The sequence below is a fragment of the Marmota marmota genome, unplaced genomic scaffold (assembly GCF_001458135.2).
Source record: "Marmota marmota marmota unplaced genomic scaffold, marMar, whole genome shotgun sequence".
Taxonomy (NCBI): domain Eukaryota; kingdom Metazoa; phylum Chordata; class Mammalia; order Rodentia; family Sciuridae; genus Marmota; species Marmota marmota.
In genome coordinates, this window is record NW_026000242.1 from 12,548,999 (window position 1) to 12,572,392 (window position 23,394).

The 23,394-nt window shown below is 41.1% G+C and overlaps 1 protein-coding gene across 4 annotated transcripts; it reads right to left on the reverse strand.

Annotated features, from left to right (window-relative positions):
- Positions 1-3,856: 3,856 nt before the first annotated feature.
- On the reverse strand, positions 3,857-22,893 carry Layn (layilin). Of its 4 annotated transcripts, none has more exons than XM_015489906.2 (8): positions 22,633-22,893; positions 22,010-22,033; positions 19,266-19,563; positions 13,575-13,732; positions 9,156-9,188; positions 8,523-8,606; positions 5,877-5,979; positions 3,857-4,228 (listed from the first exon to the last, which is right to left on the reverse strand). In XM_015489906.2, the coding sequence occupies exons 1-8, from the start codon at positions 22,817-22,819 to the stop codon at positions 3,865-3,867; spliced, it is 1,251 nt and encodes a 416-aa protein (XP_015345392.1). In that variant the 5' UTR covers positions 22,820-22,893; the 3' UTR covers positions 3,857-3,864. The 4 variants fall into 4 exon arrangements, with proteins under 4 accessions (XP_015345392.1, XP_048651605.1, XP_048651604.1 ...); XM_048795648.1 differs by having other exon boundaries at positions 19,266-19,493; positions 22,633-22,718; XM_048795647.1 differs by lacking the exon at positions 22,010-22,033 and having other exon boundaries at positions 22,633-22,889.
- Positions 22,894-23,394: the final 501 nt, after the last annotated feature.

Consider the following 23,394-nt stretch of genomic DNA (forward strand, 5'->3'; position numbering starts at 1 on the left):
TGGGCCACTGGGCCTTTTCTGCCGGTGGTCACCGTTCCGCCTACCTGGCAGGCGCTGGGGGTGGGGGGCAGCTCTGCCCCTCAGCAGGCCGCTGGGCCTGCTCTGTGGATGGTCACAGTTCCCTCTACCTTCTCCCCTCTTTCTTAAATACTTCCTTGCTTTCTGCCAGCAGAAAAGTCCCCAAACTATTCTTTTTTTCACATTTTTAAACATTTAAACAATTTTTGATTAACATATAACAGCTGTACATATTTATGGGATACAGTGGGATGTTTCAATGCATGTATAAAGTATGTACTGATAAAGTAAAGGGAAATTAATATTTTCCATCTTCTTACCCTTACTTTGTGTTTGAAGACTTCCAGCTCCTCTGTTGCAGTTATTCATAAAATATACAATAGGTTATTGTGAACTTTAGGCCCCTTATTATTCTGTAGAACAACAGAACTTATTACTTCTATCTAATTGTAGCTACTACCCAAGGCAAATCTTGTATTTTTCCTGGTTCCACCCTGCAATCAACCATTTTTTCAAGAAGTTCTGGTTTCTTTTAGTGGAGAATGTACATACATAGATACATATGTGTATCTATACTTGATATAGAAAGCGAAGAGGTGAAACTCATGTTTGTAATTTTGATCTAACATCATGGGGTATCTATTCTAGTCTTCTCTCTTTTTATATCTGTAGCCCCCTTCTGTGATAGTGAGAAGCCTAGATGTCATTATCTTAAGTCTGCTTACTTATTTAATCAATCCCCTGTGTGCAGCCAGTGTCCCATTGTTGCTGCTGTCCCCTCCCCTGTGTGGATGGCCTCCTCACCTGCTCAGGCCACACAGGCACCCAGTCTGCGCTTTGCAAACCTTCTTTCCTCATCCTGCTCGGGCCTGACATCCCATCTGAGCTACCAAGTCCTCTCCATCCCCAAGATACAGATGCCTAACTTTCTCTCATGTTGGCTTTAGGACATAACTATTCAGGAACAGAAAGGAAGGGAAGGGAAAGAAAAGGGCAAATAGAAACAGCTGCAAATAATTAAAAAAAAACAAATTATAGCAAATTCTCTTTCACTCGTGTCTGATATATTTCTTTTCCCCTCTAGAATATAAGCCCTATAAATTGGAGTCAATCTATATTACTTATTGCTATATGTCTAATACCTAGCATGTCTCCCCACAAAAAGTAGACATGTTTAAAATTTTTCAAATAAATGAATGAGTGAATATAGTATAAGAGAAAAAAAGAGCCTCACAGCTACCACATTTGGCAATGTATATAACATATAACTAGATTCTCCAAACCTCAGCCATAAATCCAGCTGTGGGCCACATTCTAGTACAAGGCACATGGTGGGTATTCAGGAAATACTTGTGGAGTAGACAGATCATAGGGGTTATCTCATACATACAATTCATCTGACATGTGTGTCACAATGGAGGAAAAAGGTCAGGAACTGCTATTTTGTTTTACTTATTTATTTATTTTTGTGGTGTTGGGGATCAAGTTCAGGATCTTGTGCATGCTAGGCAAGCACTCTACCTCAGCCCTAGGGGAATTACCATTTTAAATGATGATACAGGCTTACTAAATTTTTAAATAATCCTGGCCTAATGAATAAGCTGTTGTTCAATTTGAATACAGCAAACACTTAAGAGTTAGAAGATGTTTGTTACATAAGTGAAGTGCAATTATTAGAGGTAGAAATGGAGTTGGATAAATATAAACTTGCACATGTGAAGAAGAAAAAAGGAAGTGAATAATTAAAATATAGGCTAAGACTTACTGTGTGTAAACAGGTAGAAGAGATCTGTGGGTCCTGGCAGAGATAACACACTAATGATAAAGGGAAGATGCTAAAGAGCAAAGGGCCTGCTCTGCTCATAACCTGATTGCCTTTATAGGTTGAGAATGGCTCTTCACGAGGCCCTAAATAACTCAGCAAGACCCTGTCTCTAAATAAAATACAAAAAGGGCTGGGGATGTGGCTCAGTGGTTGAACACCTCTGATTCAATCCCTGGTACCACTGGTATAAAAAAAAAAAAGGCTCTTCATTTAAAGTTTTGTGACATAATTAAAATAAGTTGTTAACATAATTCAGTAGCTTCTAGTTCCTAGTGGCTATGCTTCCTCCTTCCTAGGTAGCAGGAGGTCTTTTCAAATTAAAATTGTTCATTTACCTCCTCCACCTAGGAGGCATGTAAAAAACAGGTCCTACAAATTTTTCATCTGAAATATTTAGTCAATTTCACATCAGTCTGAAAGAATCATTGTGCATTTATCTATTCAACAACATTGGTTGCATACTCTGCAAGGTGCTGTCATAGGTTGCAACAAGTAGAATGCAGAGGGGCAGGTAGAGTTGCTATCCTCATGGAGTTTGCAGCCTTGTAGCAGGGGATAGTGGGGACACAGTAGAGGATAAAGAGACAGGTTTTAGAGTAACCTGTATGAGGCAAAGTGGGAATTCGGACATTTTAGAGCAATGAATTAGTCCTTCAGACCACATGCTGCTCACTGCTTTTGCTTCAAATGTTGTAACTCCACAAAACACACTTCCAGAACAGACAGAAATAATATTTTTGTTATCCACCCTGTTCTCTGACTTACTAGGGCAGATAGTTGGGCAGTGGTTACAATTCACTGCATTTGATACTGCTGACCCAGACTAGTTAATTGTCTGGTTTGGGGCTCCATATATGAGACATAATTGCTAGACTATTAAAAATAATTCCTAAGAGGGAAGTGGTTAAAATGATAAGATTATTAAGTTGATAGAGGGAGGTTGCTGGTGATTTAAATAATGGCTTTCAGATTTTTGAAGTGTATATGACTTACTAAATTACATGACTGATACCAGGCCTTTGGTCTCAAATCCAGAAACTTTTCTCTGGATTTGAGACCAAAAGTATTTGAAGTAGTCATATAGTCATGTCCTCCACCCCCCCCCCCAAAAAAAAAAAGTAGGATTATTATCATTCTTAGTAATATGTTGATGCTATAGTAAAATGCATGTGCAAATAAGACAACGTGTAGTATCAGGGCTGGGAGCACAAATAAGTTTAGAAGCACAGACACAAATTTCATTTTTAGTTTCTAAAGTATTTCCAAGTTGAACATTTCTAAGTTTAGATGTCAGGAGAAAAAAAAAAAAAGGTCCCCTGAGGCCACATGCAGAGGAAGGGCTGTAGACACAGACTGACTAACATTCTGTTTCCTGCTTTTTATTTGATTTTATTCTTTGAGGAAAAAAAAAAAAAGATATGAAAATTGCCGATGGGCAGGCCAGCCTGGGGCTACTATACTTGGGCTTTGAAAAGATGCTGTAGTCTATCTCTTTGTGATTATGTGTGCTGCTGTATAGAGCAAGAAAAACAGAACCTAGAGGTGGGCTCCCCATGTTCTACAGCTACAAGCTCCATCTTTGTCAGTTAAAGTACTGTTTTTTTAACTGACAGTCGACTGACATTTATTGGGACACCACTATGTGCCAAGGTGCTTTTTAAAAAATATTTTTATTAGTTATTGATGGACTTTTATTATTTTACTTAATTGTTTATATGTGGTGCTGAGAATCAAACCCAGTGCCTCACACATGCTAGGCAAGCGCTCTACCACTGAGCCACAATCCCAGCCCCCAAGGTGCTTTTTCATAAGGTCCCGCTGGGTGAGAAAGAGGCTGGGACAAGGGATAAAGCCAGAACTTGGGAACCCAACAGGGGTTAGTGGGGATCACATGCTCACCCCCAGGACCTGATCTGAGCATTTTCATAGACATTCTGAGTACTTCCCTTTATAGAAAATAGGAGAATTTTCTTCTTATATATTTTCCATTCTTATCAGTTCAAATTTTTTTTCCATGTGTCCTAGTAACCATATATTTCATTTTCTACCCATCTGCATTCCTTGCTCCTCCCCATTTGGTCAGGGGAGAACTCATAAATGTCATTGGTTACAAATCCACTTTCCACACTTGCCATAGTCACAAACCCGCTTTCTGAAGGGTTCACAGCTATGTTGTCATAGTCACAAGACATGTTGTCAGGAGTGGCTTCTCCTGAACACACCCGGAATGAAATGTTCTTCAGGTCTGGCCGGGGCTCAGCTAAATCGGCTTCACTTTGTTTTCTTATGACATTGTAAACCTCTAGGTCTGGGCTGTGTTCTTGGTGAGGAGAGGGCCAGATGTTATGTTTTCCTTTTATGCTAGGGTCTGCGTGTTCCCGTGTCCTGGGAGAGGGAGAAAAAGGGTTGAGTATTGAGACCAGGCAATTGAGGTGCTCCCCTGAGAAAATCTCTGAGCTTCCTGAAAGCAGAAGGAAGTATACCCTGGCTGTTCCTCAAAGTGTACTTCTTACTTACCAAAACCTACAGGCCAGGGCTTTGGGGAGGGAGGAGGACAAACCAGGAAAGTGTTAAGTTCAAAGCAATTATGTATATGTTGTTCACTGAGGCCAGAGAGTGGGACACAGGTTTCTATCCTGGGCACCCAGAGTCTTGGGAGGGTCCAGGGATAGAATTTGATGGGCAAAAAATGTCACTCTTTTCGAAACTCATCTATAAGTGAAACACAGAATGGCCTTCCATTATGAATTCAGTTATTAAACCAGAGTAGAATTAAAAATGTCTTTGACTTGATCAACAACAGGAATCATAACTATTTTCATATCATATCACAGTTATCATAGTTGCTTCCTCTCAACTTCAAAATTATAATAATTATACCCATCACTAAATAAAGAGCAATTAATAAAAAGCACATGAAAATGCTGTGTCATGTATTCATTTTTGGAAATATTTTTGCTAAACAATATAAAAGTCTAATTGTTTCCTTTGCAACCCAATGTAAATTTCAAGCATTTAAAAATTTTGTTCTGGGAAAAGAGCCACAGGCTTCACCAGACTGCTACAGGGGTCTATGGCACAAAGAAGGGTTAAAAACCCTTAGAGAGATAGACTCAAGCATGAGTTACTATTCCCAAATCCTGGCGAGGTGCTAAATAGATAAAGAAGGGAAATGAAGAATCAACTGCAGAGTAAACAGTTGAAAAATATATTTGTAATTTTTGAACTGAATTCTACTTTTAGATAAAAACGATCAGAATAATGGGTGACATTTTTGAGTGCTTATCAGATGCCCACTCTGCATGTATTCATTGCTTTGATGCTTGTAATAATCCCTTAAGGAAGTTGAAAAGTTGTACATCAGAATCTTACTAATTAGTTTCAGATTGGTTATCAAAGGAAGCCAAAACTTAAATTGAACCTTTTTCTATCGTAAATGGGAATACTAGCCTTCTATGAATACCATGATCCTGGGGAATGAAAAGGTAACTGAGAACAATTCTGTGTGCCTAAAAAATAGGGACACTGATCCTGCCTGCAAAAGAGGTTGTCTATACTATCTAGTGTTTTGAACCAATCTACTCCTATGCAATCAATTTTTTAAAAGTCAGTTAAAAGGAATTTGGCTCTTTCATTCTGAACGAAGTGGCTCTGTTTCAGAGGCTTACCAGAATGCTTTGGAACAGTCATTCTTCACATGGCCTACCAGTCATTCCTTATTCAACACACTTTTGGAACCAGGACCTATATTTGTGAGAGCACTTTTGCTGGGTGATATGTGGGTACACAGGAAGTGAATAACATAGTTTCACTTTTCAAATTGTTTAAAATCTTCCACATACCCCAAAATAAAGAATATAATATCACTCTCTTAATCTCTGAATACTCTGAGCCTGCCAGATAATTTACTCTCCAATCTACAGTGGCCATTCTCTTGGGGCTTCTGTGACTTTTAATGAAGTAAACAGGGCAATATCCAAATATTCACAAAGGCAGAGGACACAAAGGTTTACATAAAGAAGGTTTTACTTGCCTCCTTCTGTAGATCCAAACCCAACATATGACTGTGGTGACCACAAGGAGGAGGAGAAGGGGAATGCTGGGGATTAGGATGTAGGCAAGATTCAAGGAAGCTTCTGAAAAGAAAAATAGCACACTATCAGCATTGGTGATTTTTTTTTTTTTTTGCCATGTATGTGTGCTTCAAACCTGGCTTCAAAAGGTATTATCAAGGGGCTGGGGTTGTGGCTCAGTGGTAGAGTGCTTGCCTAGCATGTATGAGGCACTGGGTTCGATCCTCAGCACCACATAAAAATAAATAAAATAAAGGTATTGTATCTATTGACAACTAACAAATATATTTAAAAAATTTTTTAAAAAGGCATAACCAAATACAGGGTATTCCAGAGAGCACATTCCTAGGAGGTAGATGTAGAATTACCCAGTTAGTAAAGCATCTTCTAGTTTCATTAAATATTTCCTTTTTTTTAAAGAGAGAGAGAGAGAGAGAATTTTTTTAATATTTATTTTTTAGTTTTCAGCAGACACACATCTTTGTATGTGGTGACAAGGATTGAACCCGGGCTGCACGCATGCCAGGTGAGCGTGCTACCGCTTGAGCCACATCCCCAGCCCCTCATTAAATATTTTCTACCTGTCTTTTTACCCTAAGTAATAATAATGAAAATAATTTTAATTTTTTGAGTCTTGCAAATACCAAAAGGGTACTTTTTATAATTCAAAGAGATTATTTTTTGGAGAAAAGATATTCTTTCTTCCCTTGTCCTTCGTAGCAAAGCAGAGACTATTGGTGCAGTATTGATGCCTTGGCCTCTGAGAGCAGCCATGGTAGTTCCCAGTGTAGGGGTTGGGGAGAGGAAGCAAAGAAGAACCCAGTCAAAAGTTCTGGGGTCATTATTGCGAAACAGAAGTTCACAGAGCACACAAATTAGACTTAAATGCTTCCCAACATTTCTAACTAAGACCAACTGGCTTCAGTTGGGTTCATGAGCAGTGACTATGAAATTCTCTTAGAGGTCTTCTTTTCTGTACCTTTTAGTCCTTTAAGACTTAGAACCAACAATAAGGTTTTGGGAGGAAGCAAGAATTTTAGACTAACTCCCTTCCTGTTCCCACTGATCGAAGATTCCAGCCATCCAGTGGCTATTACTGTTTTTTTTTCCCCTGTGAAGCTGCAAACCTGACAACCATCAAAAACCAAAACCAAAATACTCCAAAAATCCTCTTTAAGTACCACTATAATATCAAAGAGCAATAAAAATGCCACACACCTTTGCATAGCATTTTATTTTTTTTCTAGCACATATTACATTTGTTGTATCATAAAAATATTGCCCCTGGTTCCTGGGAAGGAGGGTCTAAATACTTGAATTTCCCAAGTAATAGAATTGACTTTGTTATTCATGAGCATCTTGGATGGTACTAGAGTTTATTGAAAGGACCTGTCCAAGACAGTGGTGGCCTGTGTTTGTGGGGGGCTGGCCACACAAGAAAACTGGACAAGTGATTTTTGGGTGGGGGCTCTGAGCCTGATGACATCAGCCTGACCTCCTTTGGAGACTGAGTTATACCACATGACTGGTGATAAGATCTACCCCACCTAAGTAATCAATGAAACTCCTGTAAACCCCCTGGACACCAAAGATAAGTGGAGCTTCCTGTACACATCAGTATGCCAGGAGGAGGATGATACATTCTGATTCCACTGGGAGAGAACATGGAAGGGCCCAATTAGAACTACTCCTTTAGACCTCACCCCATGTTCTTTTCTTTGGCCGTATCCTATGTAATAAAATGCCTAAGTATGTACAGTGTTTTCCTGAGTTCTGTGAGTTGTCTTAATGAATTTTTGAACTTGGGAGAGGGTTGTAGGCACTCCTGGAATTGTAGCCAATTGGTCAGAAGAGATGTGACCTGAGGATCCCTAAACTTGTGGGTAATGTTTGAAGTGAGGGCAGTTATGGACTGTGCCTTTAAGCTATGGGGGGTGGGGAGTCTGTGCCAACTCAGGTGGTTAGTGTCAGAACTGCAACATTCTATTTCATTTTATGGACACAGTAATGTTCCCAGGTAGCTAAGAAAAATATTATTACTTCTATTATGCAGATGATTAAACTGAAGCACAGAGAACTTAAGTGTTTTTTTAAAGTTGCCCAGTAACAAAACCCCAGATTTCCTTCCTGAAACTCAGTGTGAGGGTGAGGTTGAAAGTCCATTAGCACTCCAATTTATCACTCCATTTTCTTTTACCTTTTATGATCTTTTTAAATGTTTTGGTCCATTTCCTCTATTTCACAGATGGCTATTAATCACAGGTGTTATGCATTGTGGTACAGGTCTTTCTGCTCTTCTGTCTCTGCATCCATTCTCTCAGTCCCAGCTCTATCCCACCTCTAGCCTAAGACCAAGGGGCTTTGTCTTCCTGCAGGTCTTTTACTTCCTGACTAGTCTGATCTCCTCAATTGTCTTATGATAGCTCTATTTGCATATTTCACTGATGAAACCTAACCTTAAATACAGTTTTGGCAAAGTCACAGATAACGGTCTAATTCCATTTTTAAGGAGCTGTGGGAAAGAACAAAATAGGGAATATAAACATATAGTAAAGCAATCAAGAGAGTCTCATTGTCTGTTTTCCCCAAGTGAACTCTGTACATACCTTTACTTTCTTTAAATGTTTCTTTGGCATCTTCTTTCTGTGTTTCCTCTGGAATTGTGGGTGTTGCTGGCTCTGTTCTTTCACCTGGAGAGAGACACATGGACTTGAGAACTTGGAAAAAGGAACTTTAATGCAGATATTCTCTGAGGTCCTACCATGTGTAAAGTGAGATGCTAAATAGCAGTAGCAACCTGGCCATCGACACTTATATACATAGGAAAGTAAAGATATGAATTTTACTGTCGTTAGGTGAGGGTCAGGCAGTAAAACAAGTGACAGGCAGCTGGCTTAATAGCCACATGGAGGAGTGAGGTGCCGAAGGGAAGGGCCAGTGACTCTCTGCTAGGACCATTCTGTTTGGCTCATTTCTTGTCTCATTAAATTAAATAATTCCCTTCCTATTGTCAATAATAATAAATAATATCCCAAACTGAATTTGCTACTGTTGTTCTTCAGTTTTGAAAGAGACAATACCAAAGAGTGAGAATAATGGACTCATCATAGCTGGATGTGGTGCATCCAAATTGTCTGGGTTAACACCATCATCTTCTGTCGAATAATCTGGTCTAAAGAACTGATTCTAACTTAATGAAGAGGGGCTGAGTTAACTCAAATCTCAAATGACAGCCTTACCTCCAGGTCTTGTGGAAGGAGCTGTTGGTTTCTCTGCAGAAATAAAAATGAAAATAATAACAAAATTTTCCTGCTATCTGAATAAAATCAGCTAGAGAATAGCAACCATTTCCAATAAACTTTATTGTAATCAGATTATTTTCTGTTATCAGATACCAGGACTAGGTTCATTAAATCAAAAGAATTGCTTCTGCATAAAGACTAGCCTTCCCCCAGCTTTACTTAGGTGTTTTTTCTTAAAAAAGAAAACTATTCAAAAACTTTAAATATGAGAATTTTTAAATATACACCAAAGTAGAAAGTCTGTATGATGAATCCCTGTGTGCTGTGATGTAGCTCCTGCTTCTATCAATGTATAGCTCATCTGATTTCAACAGAAAGCCCTACTTCCACACTTACACTCCTGAATTATTTTACAGCAATCCAAGACATTTTAGCAACTCATATTGCAGATGTTTCAGAGAGCAACAAGCACTGATTTCCAAGCAATAAAAGTGGTCGAGGGACTGGCTAGCCCCAAATCAAAAACTGGTGATTGGCCTTGAATTATTTTAAATAGTTCCAAGAGCTTCGGGAAAGTGAGGTTGCACAGACAACCTATGTCAAATGTTGTGGCTTCTGACTGAACTGTTGTATTGACAATGAGTCACTTATGCTATTTAGATGCCCTGGAGTTGATAGTGACAGGGTTCTTAGGGGCAAAACTTTAGAATTCACATTCCTAAGGCTCAGATGGCAAGCTTATTCTGAAGTTTCATTCAGAAAGGACAGAAGTTTTTAATCATCTTCCTATAAGTGTGTGTACGTAGAGGTGAAGCAAATATATTTATTTTAAAACTCACTTATATAATGCCTACAAATGATAGAAACTATTCTAAATGTTTTATAAGAACAAGCTCAATCTCGATAATGACCTGACGAGGGAGTCAGGTTTTTGGTTTTTCTACATGAGGAAACCAAAAGTCAGGGAGATTAAATAACTTGCCCAAATTTCATAACCAGTAAGTTGCTAAACTGGAATTTCAACCAATTCAAATAAAAATTAATAAATTCAAATAAAAGTTAAAATAGTAAGGAGATATAACTATGCCATGCAACAGCAAATGAGAAATAATCCTGGCCCTCTAAGGAGCTTATATTTGACAAGATGGCCATAAAATATGGACATATAGGAGAATATTAATTCATGTTAATTTCATGATATTACATTGAAATACATAGTATATTCAGTGACATTTAATGATCTATTCGTATTGTTGTTCCTCCATAATTCAGTCTACTGTGCAAAATTGCAGTAAACATGGCACCTCGATGCCATGCATCTGCCATACATCTGAGTAGTGCATCTGCCATACCTTGAATGGTTTCTCTCTAGTTTTCCCTGAATATCCCTGTGCCTTTACCGTATTCCTGGAGTAGTCAAATATTCAGGTCTGGCTTGCATGCCATATGGCCACATTCTCAACCCTAGTTTTAGAGATGATAACTGACCCAGTCTCTTGATACTGTGGCATGATAGGACAGAATGTCATCTTTTGGGAACCACAGAAGTGATCTTCCCCTACTTCATCAGTTGGCTAGACAAGTATGTTTCCAGACTTCTTGTAAGCATATAGTGAAAGGGACAAACCTGGAAACGGGAAGTGAAAGTACTGTGTATGAGGTGCTTCTGGTTCTCACAGGAGGATCACCTAACCTTGAGGGGTCCTGGAAAGCTTCTCCAAGGAAATTATTTTGAAATAATTTCAGATTTATGAAAATTTATAAGAATAGTACAAGGAATTCTCATATATCCTTCACCTTATTATTTTATTATATTTCATTTGCTTAATTATTATCTGTATCAATCATCTACCTATCTCTATATGCTTATATCTATATATACATAGATGCTGAATTTATAATATACACATATTTATATATATACACATATGTAACTTTTTTCCAAAAAGAAAGTTTCAGACATGGTATCCCTCTACTCTTAACAACTTCAATTTATATTTAAAAGGGAGAGAGGCATTCTTTTATACTATATCACAATCCATTGATCAAAACCAAGAAATCAACATTGATATAATACTGTTATCTAATCATATGCACATTCTGCCAATTGTCCTAATATTGTCATTTATATAAAATTGTCATCATCACTGTCACCATCATCATCATTATCATCATGGTCTGTAATCCAATCCAGTATCACTTGTTTTACTTTGTTGTTATGACTTGTGTTACTTAGTTGTTTAGTAAGTTCTAAATAGTCTGAGCATCTGGGTTCTTGCCCTGATGCTCAGACTATTTAGCCAGACACTGCTGCTTAACCTGAACATGAAAGGTGAAAACAAGTTGAAAGAGAGAGGGAAAATGTGTTCTACACACAGGAAACAACAGTTAAGTCTCTTGGGGAACTAAACTAGCAGAAAGGCATTAGGATAGGATGGGGAGAGGTGTTAGAATGGTGAGAACTGAGACTGATCTTGTCCACCCTTATTTCAGCATGCTGAATAATATGAACTTATGCTGAGGATGGGAGGCCACATAAAGGCAATGTGGTAGTTCTTTGCCATGTGCCTATCTCCCACTATTGGATTCATTCTGATCTGGGCTGATCTCTATGGACTGTTTCACTGGGAATCCTTTGGTTTCTTATTAGACTTAGCCAGTGGGAGGCAAAGCAGGAGATCAGAAGGTAGGAGAGAGAGGTCACAGTATTTATTCTTCATGGTCCCTTGCTTATCAGCATAATTTTACAGTAATTGTATTTTGTGGTTACCATTTCTGTTGAGGGGATTCTTTTTTTATGACCTCAAGCCTTTTCTGGATTCTGTTAAAAGATTCTCTCCCTTTGCCCTTTTAGGCCTAGGGGTGGTAAGAGCTTCCCATTGTAGTTAGTCTCTGGGTACTTTACCATCTCCTGCTCTTTGCTTACCACTTCTGCAAATATCCTTTTTACTTTATTCTCCTAGTAAAATCTTTGTGTATGCCATATTTTTCTGGACAGAACTCGGTCTAACTAATATGAGCAATAGCAAAAGTAATGATGAATATGATTTCTTTTTAGAAAGGAACCAAGCTAAAAAATAAAAGAATATTAAAGCAATTTTCAAAATCTCACATTTCAAAAAATGTTTAAAAAGTAAAAATGTTTAGCCATGGAGTTAATATAATATAATTAATAGGAGTAATGGAAAGCCAGTTTGTAACAAGTGTTTTCCTTTCACTGATCTATGAAGGTGACCTGATAAGCCAGTCTAGTTCTTTAAAACCTCCCAGCCTGAGACAACTTGGTATGGTAGGGAGAATCTTGGTATGGTCACTATATAAAAGAATTTGTCTCAGAGATGAAGAAGGAAAAATATCTTTTGGGGCTGGGGATATGGCTCAAGCGGTAGTGCGCTCGCCCGGCATGCGTGCGGCCCGGGTTCGATCCTCAGCACCACATACAAACAAAGATGTTGTGTCTGCCGAGAACTAAAAAATAAATATTAAAAATCTCTCTCTCTCTCTCTCTCTCTCTCCCTCTCTCTCTCTCTCCTCTCTCTTTAAAAAAAAAGAAGGAAAAATATCTTTTAGTAGCAAAAGTTACTCCCGGAGCATAGTCCAATTTAAAAAATTTTAAATGACAGGATTCTTAGTCCCAAACTAGATATAACTAACAAGTCACTCTACCCCTGTCAGGAAATAATGCAGAACTGGGGCCAAGAATTTGGCTTCAGGGAGGTGAGAAACTTCAGGGATAGATCAAGAATCAGTTCAAGTTTAGATCTATGTCAGTTTTAATAAAAGAGTCTGGGAAACCTCAGCAGGGTGAGACTGGATTTATAGCCAATTTGCAACTCTTAAAGATCTAGAAGCAAATGCAAGTTAAGGTTGCAAGACATATAGACAGTAGGTAGCCTGGGGAGTTTAAACTTGATCATCAATGTGCCTGCTATTTTTTCCTGGTGCCAGTAAAATTGGTGTGTTTTATCTTCTGCCTCCTCTGGTTATTAGTGTGTTTCTTTAAATTCTGAGAAAATATCTCACATAGCTGTTGGAAGACTTGTAGGAGCAATGGTCAGCTTATTCCAAGCTCCTACAGCTAACTGTGCATGTAGAATGAGTAAGAATTTTTGTTTGTCCAGAGAGAGAACTTTTTTCTTTCTAGATGTTCTCATAAATCTTGCTTTATCACACATGAAATATATTCTTTCTTCTTTTCATCCATTCTCTTAGCATCTGATAATCTTTCCTTTCCTATAATTATTACTCAGTGAGGAAGTATCATTACATATCTCTTTACAAGAATTCCTGAAGTTTATCACTGCTGGCATTTGTGATAAGCATTCTCAGTGACCACATACCAAATTCTTGGTACGAGAAGCTGCTTATGAAATAAGAGAGGAGGTTGAGAATTCAGCTTGGGAGAGCATTCATTACCATCAAAATATTTGCAAATAAAGTTGTTCTTCATGTTGCATCGGTCATCATTCCACTGGAACTTGTAGGGGCCCCCAATGCCAGCAGGTGCTGAAGGCTGATGGTACATGACTACACAGACTTCACTACCACAGGAAGGCTCATCCACATACCAGTTCCTGTAGGAAAGGAATAAACAATAGAGGCAAGTGGAGAAACATACCCCAAGACTTCCAAGCCTTTGTTTTCCCATCAGGTTTCACTGGGACACTAACATGATACTTGGCTTCAGAACATAATACACAGAGAGGAGGGATTGAAGCACTGCCAATAAACAGAGCCACATACTTTCTAATATGGACACCACAATCAATCATCTGACATTTGCCACAACCTCTTTGCACGGAGGAATCTATTACCATACGATGTCTGCAAAGGAATTATGAGAAAAGGCAGCTAGCAGGGCTGCTCATTTCTTTTTTGCTTTTTGCTTTTCGTTTTGTTTCCCTTTTTAAAGAGATCATACACATTGAGAAGAGGCATAATATGTCTCATCCAAAACTTGCTCTGTTTCCATCTTTTTTTGCTTTTCATTAGCCATCACTGTATGACCCTCCAAAATATAGAGGCTGTTAAGTAAGGTAAGGGGTAGACACATGGGAAGAAGGACCATTTGGTCTTTTTCAGTTTTTACATCATTTCCATGTGATCAGGCTTGTAAGCCTTTCAGCCTCCACTACCAGATGTTTTCTCTTTGCCTTCCTAGACCCCTGAAGGGGTGCATTAGCAGTTACCCAGTAAAACCTGGAATTAAATGGTGCTGCCACCCAGTTGGTTATGTGGGTGCCAGGTTAAAGACTTGGATCTCATTGAGAGTCTAAATCTGAAGCACCTATCTCAGATATTAACTCAGGGATGGGCTTTGTAGTCTGCCTGATCACCCACCTGAGCTGCTTCCCTTCAGGGCTGGGTTCTTGTCCTGATGCTCAGACTATTTAGCCAGACACTGCTGCTCTGCTTGGCTCTTGTCAGAGTCCCTCCTGAATAAAGAGACAGCTAAGAGAAGGAAGGAAGGAAGGAAGGAAGGAAGGTCCTTTTGCTCTGCTTGAATTTCCTGAACAATAGATAAGCTTGCAGTAAGCACTCCTTAGACATTATGTGGACAGCTGGGGCCCCTGTCAGGAGCTAGGCTTTGTGCCTCATTAGTTACCTCCATCCTCTTTTCCAAACCCCTTGACACTCCCTACTAGCCTTTACATTATTTCATCTCAGGGAGATATAGAACATTATGGCTGAATGTAATTTTTGGATTTGAGTCAGTTTTCAGACTCATACTAACTGATAGAGGGAAAGGTCAGGTTTCCAGGAAGAAGGACTCTGAAGTACCATGGCAGGCACATGTGATAATAATTTCCCCTGTTCTTTCCCCAAAGGAACCTCTGGCCATTTACTTAAGTAACCATATGCTGGGAGAGGGGAGTATATCCAAATATTACAAAGAACTGTTTGACACAAGGTATAAGTTGACACTGATATTCAGACTTGAAGTGCTATTACCCATTTGGAGTGGGAACATATTGGGACCAGGTATTAATAGAGGTCAGCTCACAGAAGGACCCAGCCCATAGTCATTGTCCGGGTCCCCACATATATGAATTGAATAGACATATTGGTAGTTGGTATAGTTCCATGTTGGTTCCTTAGGCTACTATAGTGGAGCAGATCAAGTAGAAGCCTTTGAAACTGCACTCCTTCCCACCCCCTCCCAAGTTACTAAACCAACAACCATATCTTTAATCCAGGGAAGATGGCAGAAAATGGTGCCCTCCTTAAAGACCTAGAGAATGCAGTGTGATGTTCCTCATCATATCCGTATTTAATTTACTACTCTGACTCATGCAAAAATCAGGAAGATCTCTAAAACTGTAAGGCAAATAAACTTTTCCTCCTCTATGTTGTTCTTGTCAGTATTTTGGTCATAGCAATGAAAAGCTGACTAACACAATGATAGCACAAACTCAATCAAGGTGAAACCCTGATTTTAGCTGCTGTGCCATAGGTGATATCTTTGCTAGAGCAGGCTGATATGCAATTCAGTACTTAATATGCAGATCTGGTGAACACATTCTTTTCCATCTGGATCAGAAAGAATCTGGAATGGTTTGTGCTTATTGGCAATGGACAATAGTATACCTGTATGGTCTTGACTGAGGCTGCATTGATTTTTCCTACCCTCTGTTGTAATATGGTATGAAGAGGCCTGAACTTCCTAGAAATCTTACAGAAAATCACACTGGTTCACTTTATTGCTGACATTATGCCAGTTGGACCAGATGAGTAAGAAGTACGTATTATACTAGAGGTCTTATTAAGACTCATGTTCTCCAGAGGGTTAGAGATAAACCCTGTGAATGAATATTCAGGAACTTGCCACTTCATTAAAATGTGTAGGGATCTAGTGATCTAGACAATGCCAGAGCATACCTTTCAAATAAAAGAGCAAACTATTAATAATTTTAGGAAGTAAATTTTATACTTAGCAGGCCTCTTTGGGTTCCAGAGGCAGCATATTTTACACCTAGGAGCACTGCTTTGAGGAGTACTGGAATTTGAGGTGTACTGAAATACCAGTGGTGGGAAACATATTCCCATATAGAATTCATGACAACCCCAATGACAGAATCACATTGCAGATTCCTAGGGTTTTATAGCAAAGTCATATCATCTGTAGCCAAGAACTAGTCACCTTTTGAAAAGCAACTTCTACTTTTTTTTTTTTTTTAACTAAGCAAGGACCACCAACCAAGAGACCATGCAGCCTGACCTGCTCATTATGAGCTAGGTATTATCAGACACATCTTATCACAACTCAGGTAGGCTAGAATCAATCCGTTATAAGGTGGAAGAGGTATATCTATGACCAAAGGGGTGCTATATTAATAGTTAGAGCAGACTGCCATGATATCTACCACTGTTGTTCCAAAGCCTCTGCCTCAGCTCACACTTATGGTGCATGAGAAGTTCCTTATGGCTAGCTGATACAGGCAGCCTGAGCTTGGTTCATGAAGGTCAGTTAAGTATGAGTGAAGAAGCCAAAATGGACAGCAGCTGAACTGCAGCTCCACTCGGAGGTGGCCTAGAAAGACAGTGTGCTAGGGGGACACTCTCTCACTGGACATTGCTTTAGTTCATGCACCTAGTTAACCCTTTTGTATGGAAATAGAAGTTATGGAAGATTAGAATACATAAAGACTCAGGGGAAAAGCAAACAGCATGGTCAGCTGATAAGAATCTAAAGGGAAAAAGACTGGAAGACTGGGGACAAGGACTTCTTGAGTAGAATGATCCATATCACTGGGCATAAAATATGATAATTTTTTATCACACATGAAAGCATACCAGGGAGCATCTCTCATGTAAGAGGCACTGAACAGCCAAGGAGACAAATGACTCATTCAGGTAATGCCAGCCAGCTGGTTATCAGTCACCCTAGTACTAGCACACTAGATATGCAAATATAGTAACAAAGGAGGCAGAATGGAGGCTATGCACAGATTCTACAGATTGGATCCCACTAATCAAGACTGATCTGGCTACTACTACTGCCAAATGTCCAGCCTTCCAGCAACAGAGGACAATGCTGTGTCTTTGTCATAGAATCAATACTTGAGGTGATCAACATGTCTCCTGGTGGCAAGTTTACTACATTGGATCCCTGAAAGGGACAATGATTCATTTTGGTAGGAACAGACACACAATCTAGGCATGAGTTTGCCTTTTCTGCCCAAGAACCTTAGTCAGTACCACTATTCAAAGGTGTATATAACATTTAATCTATCAAAACAGGATCCCAAACAACATCTCATCAGACAAAGGCACCTACTTTATAGCAAAGAAGGTGTGGAAGTAAGTACCTGGCTATGGGAGTCACTTGTCAGATCACATATTGCACCATCTTGAAGCTGCTAGCTTGACAGAGTGATGGAGAATAGCTTGTTGAAAACTTAGCTTAAGTATCAGCTTAGAGGCAATACTTTGGGGGCAGGGCATCATCCAAAAAGAAGTACACGTTAAATCAATGATTTATAAACTTCTGTGCCTCCACTAGTAGAATACATGGGTCTGGGAGCCAAGGGAAGAAAGCAGGAGTTCCATCATTGATAATGGCTCACTCAGGGAATTTGTACTTCTTGTCTCTGCAATGCTGGGCTTTGGGAGTTTAGAGATTCTTAGTTTCCAGCGGGGAATAGTTCTTCTAGAAGACAGAGTAAGTCTCATTGAGCTATGAGTCACTGGTTGCCACTTGGACATTTGGGGTCCTTGTGTATAGGAACAAGCAGGCAAGAAGTGATGTCATTCTCTTGGCAGGAGGTAGTTGACTCTAATCATCAGGAGGAGGTAGGTTTGCTATTATATATTATGGACAGGGTGAAGACTCTTAGGTTATCTACTTGGGTATCTTTTTGTACTTACTTGCCCAATTTTGATGGCCAATGGAAAAGTCTGTTAACTTCACCCTGAGAAGTTCAAGGTAACTAGGGCCTAACACTATTCAGAGATGAGGATTTGGGTCATGCCACAAGGTCAGTTATTGACAGCAGCAGAGGGTGGGGGAATCTGGACTGGATAGCAGAGGAGGGAGATTGATAAGTCAGTCATGACCTTGGGACCAGCTACAGTGATGTGAAGAGTAATAACCTTCTACTCTTCCTACTAACCATCATCTTTTAGGAAGAGAAGTCCATAATGCTATTGGAGGAGCTACTCTCAGAACTTATATGAAGTTCAGGAACATGACTAGCATAAAGAGTTGTGATGGATGCTACCTACATACTGTTTTAAATGTAACAGGTAATTTTTTAATCTTTACCTTCAATTAATAATGACTTTAAACTTTTTTCTTATATGATTGTACACCAATTAGATTTTCTATTTTGTGAACTATCTGCTCAGGTCTTTTGCTTCTCTATCCTTTGGGGCCTTAGTGTTTACTACTTATATAAACTATCATGAAAATATATTAATTCTGTTAGAAATTTTACAGTCCTATGTCTGTCTCTGAATTTTGATGTTTTTAAAATTTTTAACAATGTCACTGCATTTATAGGGAGGGATGATGGCAATGTCATAGTGTCTTGGTGGGGTGTATGAGAGCATCAGTGTCTCGATGCTGAGGATTTAGGAGGGTCCTATAAACTGCAGTCTTCCCAAAGTTCCACTCTTGGCCAATCTGTAGAGTTAGGTCTTGGTTCTGATTTTCTGACCATTATCATAGTTCTGTGTAGTCCACAGTCCTATTCTGATTTCAACTCTATGGACCTTCAGTCTCTTAATGGGGATTCTAGCTATAGCCAGATATCTAGCCAAAAGGACAGACTGACTTCAAGGGATAGTTGACCCTAATCATCAGGAGAAGGTTAGGTTTGCTGTTACATATTAAGGACAGGGTGAAGACTTTAAGCATCATGTGTTCTTGACATAATGCTGATGGGCTCGCCCACCTGAGTAGAACTCTTTGGACATCCATGGGGCGCAAGTCAAGGCTAAATTCACCACTTTCACCACACTGTCCTGGTCAATGGCTCTTCAGGTGTTACTACCCCCAGGCCTCTGTCTGGCTGGGTCTCCTCCACTTCCCCAAGGATCTGGCACTGTGGATCCAGCCTGTCTCTTTTCTGAGTTATGTCAAAGAAGTCAGCTCCACATACTTACCTAAATTTTGACATGCTGCCATCAGTCCAAGCATAAAGGTCTTGGCAGGCTGTGCTGTTGCTTCTCTTCTCTTCATGCCTTCTGAGTCCAATCCAGAAATCACCATCAGATGCTGAGAGGTTTTCAATGAACTTTTCTATCAATCTCTGCTCATCTCCAGATTCGATGCTGACTAGGTGGCCCCCATCCCTCCTGCAGGCTTCTTTGGCTTCCTCAAAGTTCAGTCTTCTAGAAGCATCATGGAGATAAATGACTTTATAACAAGGCCTCTGTGTCCCTCCCCGGCAAACCAGCTGCCCTAGAGATAAAAGAAGGCAACCTGTTTCAGTGTACCAGAAATGTATACAAGAGCAAGGAGGCTCAGAGGCATCAGAATGGAGCTACTTCTGGACAGAATTATGATTACTTATCACCAGAAGGTTATGTCAGAGTTCTTAGAGAAAATTAATACTGCTTCCAACATGGAGTTGGGGTGATTTAAACTCTGATGCTCAGATTATGCAGGGACACATGTTTTGTTTGCTCAGTTATAGATTCTTGAAAAGCAGACATTTTTATCTTTTAAGGGAAGTTGATGAAGATTTATGGCTTAAGAATTATAAATAACAATTTTATGTTTTTAGGCAATCTCAGGGGAGAGTGTGTAAAGTGAGTATCTCTGTTGAGTGATTCCTTCAGGTAAGAGAGTTGTTCTGAAGTCAGACATGGACTCCTCTACCCTGAAACCTTCTGCCTATGAGCAGCAGAACTAATTTGCTCGGTCTCTGATGTGGGCTGAAGCTAAGTACATGATATCTGTGGGGTTTTCTATTACTGACAGTCCCCTGACCTAAAGACAATAGCTAAGATTTACTGAACTTTTCCTGTGTGCCATTAACTGTGTTAAGGGCTTTACATTTATATATAGACTTTATCTCATTTAACCCTCATAACAGTACCCTGATGTAGATGTTGTTTATGTGCCATTTTACAAATGAGAAAATTGAGGCTCAAAGAAATTGAGTAATCTGATTAAGGTCACATAGCTTATCATCAGTATTGTCCAAGTCAGGACCCAGATCTGATTACAAAGTCAAGCCAGTACCTCTCAACTAGACTGCTCACTCCCCACTCCACCCCGGGCTTGGGTTGTTTTGGGAGTCTACTAGTGTGTCTCATATGACTGACACTGAAGGGCTAAAGACTCTTTCAGATAAATGGATGGAATTCTACTGAGAAGCAAGTAGCAAATTGTTCCTCAGCACACATTGCCCTTCCTTGTGTCTGGGTGATTGAAGCCTTGCTGCAGCAGCTAAACCTCAGCTTCATTACTCATTTGTTTGTTTTAAAATTTTTTGTCTTTTTTTTTCTTTAATTCATCCTCCTTTGTTCAATCAACATGTATTGAGTGTACCTTTCGCCTAGCACTGTTCTAGGTGCTGGAAATACAGAAACAAATGCCAATTCCTAGCCCAGGGGAGAACATGGGTTATGTCTCTGGATCTAAATTATACAAAACGAAAACCACATTTCAACAAAGAGAGTAGTCCCTGCAATGACAGAGCCAAATTGTGGGCTGTGGGTATGATGAATTGCTACCACAGAGTAGGGGTAAAGGATTTTATTTGAGGACCTCTTCCCAGACCTTCTGGAATGCTCTTGTTTCCCCAACTTGTTTTGCAGTGCTGCAGGGAGCCAGATAGCTTTCATTATTCCTAATACTGTCCAGAATGCAGGGCAAAGGCTGCAGACAGTTAACTACATTATTAGTGCTAAATGGAAAAGAGCACATAAAGATGATTCAGAAAGCTGCAGTGAATTTTTATTTTCTGTTTCTTTTCTCATTGCTTTTATAAAGAAATTCTCAAAAAGCAACAAGTTAGAAGAGTCTTGCACTTTTCCCCCTTTTCCTTCCTTCCTTCCTTCCTCCTCCTCCTCCTCCTCCTCTTCCTTTTTCTTCTTCTTCTTCTTCTTTTTTTTTTTTTTTGGTTATTGCTGCTAAATAGAGAAGCTCTCACTAGACGGGTCCACCAGCAAATTAAAAGGGCTCTTTGACATTGATGTTTTCACCAAGCAGGTGTTTCAGAGAGGCAGTGACAGCAGCCAGATTGCCTGGAAAGAAGGCTGGGCCAGCCAAGCCTCTATGATTCCTTAAAGGGGGCTCCAAATCAGGCAGCAAATGGAAGGCAAATGAGCCACTAGGAACACCCCCAAACTTGCCACCAGCATAACTGTAAATTGGAGTTGAATTTACTGGCAGCCCTCATTTTTCCATGCTAGATTGTCAAGAGAAAATGTAACACCTTAATCGAATTTCCTGTATGGTCCAGCCTGGCCACACATCCCAACCCTGCAGTGAGTGCCAGAGAGAGCCAGAGCTGGAAAGAGGCGGAGGGCCCATCTGGTTCCCCTGCCTTCAGGAAGTGTCTTTCTTTTCTCATTTGCAGGAAGGGGAAGAGTAGGCGGGCCTTCTACCCACCACTATCAACTACTGAGCTCCTGCAGCCCTAACCCAAGCAGCTCAACTCAGTTACTCTCCCCATTTACTGCCCCGCACTACATCCCATCTTGAAATCAACCCTAGAGGGCTAAATCAGTTCCACAAACTGGGATACCCCCGAGGAAGAGGTTGCCATTCTTCCTCCTCCCTCCTCTTGGCCAAGCCGTCGACGCCCAGCACAGGAGAAAAAGGGCACCAGTATTCGCCCTCTCCCCTCCCGCCACACGCAGAACAACTGGAAGAGGCAAAAAGCAGAGCACTGTACCTCCTCTGGGGTCCGAATCCGAGGCTGCAGTGACACGACACAAGGAAGGAAGCAGACAGAGAGTCATTCCCCAGAGCCAGACGGGGCTGGTCCCACGCTAACTAAGCAGCTTTCCCCATCTCTAAGCGCTCCTATTCCAGCTGCTGGAGCCTGCCATCCTCCCCACAGAGGAGACCAGGAATAACTGGCAAGGTTCCCACAGCACCGCGGATCCAGGATCTCCACCCCGCCGTCTGCGTGGTGGACTTCTCGAGTGGGAGGTAAAGGGGGTTGGTGAGCCTGCTCCGTGTGGGGTTCTTAGGAACTATAGAGCCGTGTTCTACCGAGCTGGCTGAGCTGGAGGGGCACCCGCTGAGCGGGTTCGCCCACTGCCCCACCCAACCTAGTTCTCAGACCCATTAGGGTAACCCTCGGCGGGGAATGGACTTCCAGCATTCCAGGACTCTGAATGGCCCCAGGAACCGGTCCCGATCCCAGCTGCGGAGCAATTGCTCTCTGGAAGCAGGAGGTTCCGAAGGCTGGGCCGGGGAGTGTAGCGGGGAACGCCTCCCTCCCCACCCGGTGCGGACTGCTGGGGTGCTGACTGTCCCGGCAAGAGCTCTCGCCCCAGCGCACGCACTCACCGCTCAGAAGGCGACTTTTCACGCCCCGTGGCCCCGCCAGCAGCACCGCCAGCAGCACAGCCTGCAGAGCCGCTCCTGGCTGCATGTTTCCACTCTGGGTGATGCGTCTTCGGACCCGGGCGCAACAGTGGTAGAGCAGTCTGACTGGCGAAGGCGTGCGCGACAATTGCAATCGTGGTAGTAGCATTTCCCGAGGACCGACGGACCTGGCTCTGGGAGAGGCAGGGAGGGCTCAGAGTCAGTTGATCACCCCTCCGCCCCCGGGGACGTCACTGAGGGAGGGCAGCCCCACCGGTTGTCCCGCCCCCGACCTCCTCTTCCAGCTTAGTAGGCGCCAGAAATACTGCCTGCCAGGGGGTAGCTAGCCACTGAGAGGGCCAGATTACCACCTCTCTAAGCTTCCCAGGGAGATCCTGAGTTTGCCTAGGACGCAGGGTGCAGGAGTGAGTGGCTTTTCTGAAATAGGATGAAGGGTGCAGTGTGGCTAAAAATAGTACCATATGTAGTCCTTACTCTCCAGGGCCAGAGCCAGCTTCTCTTAGCTTTGTGGAGTGGGCCAAAGGCAGAGGCAGGGCTCAATATACCTGAGGCTCAGTAGGCCAGTCCCAGCCCTCAGGCATACACCCTGAAAAGGAAGGGTGGCTGTGGCGAATGGATGCTCAAGCAGGCAATGTGTCCACTGGTCAGAAAAGTTAGGGGACCTACCATGGATTATCTCCACAGAAGGTGGCAGAGTTGATCTGGCTGAGAGGAGAGTAGTTT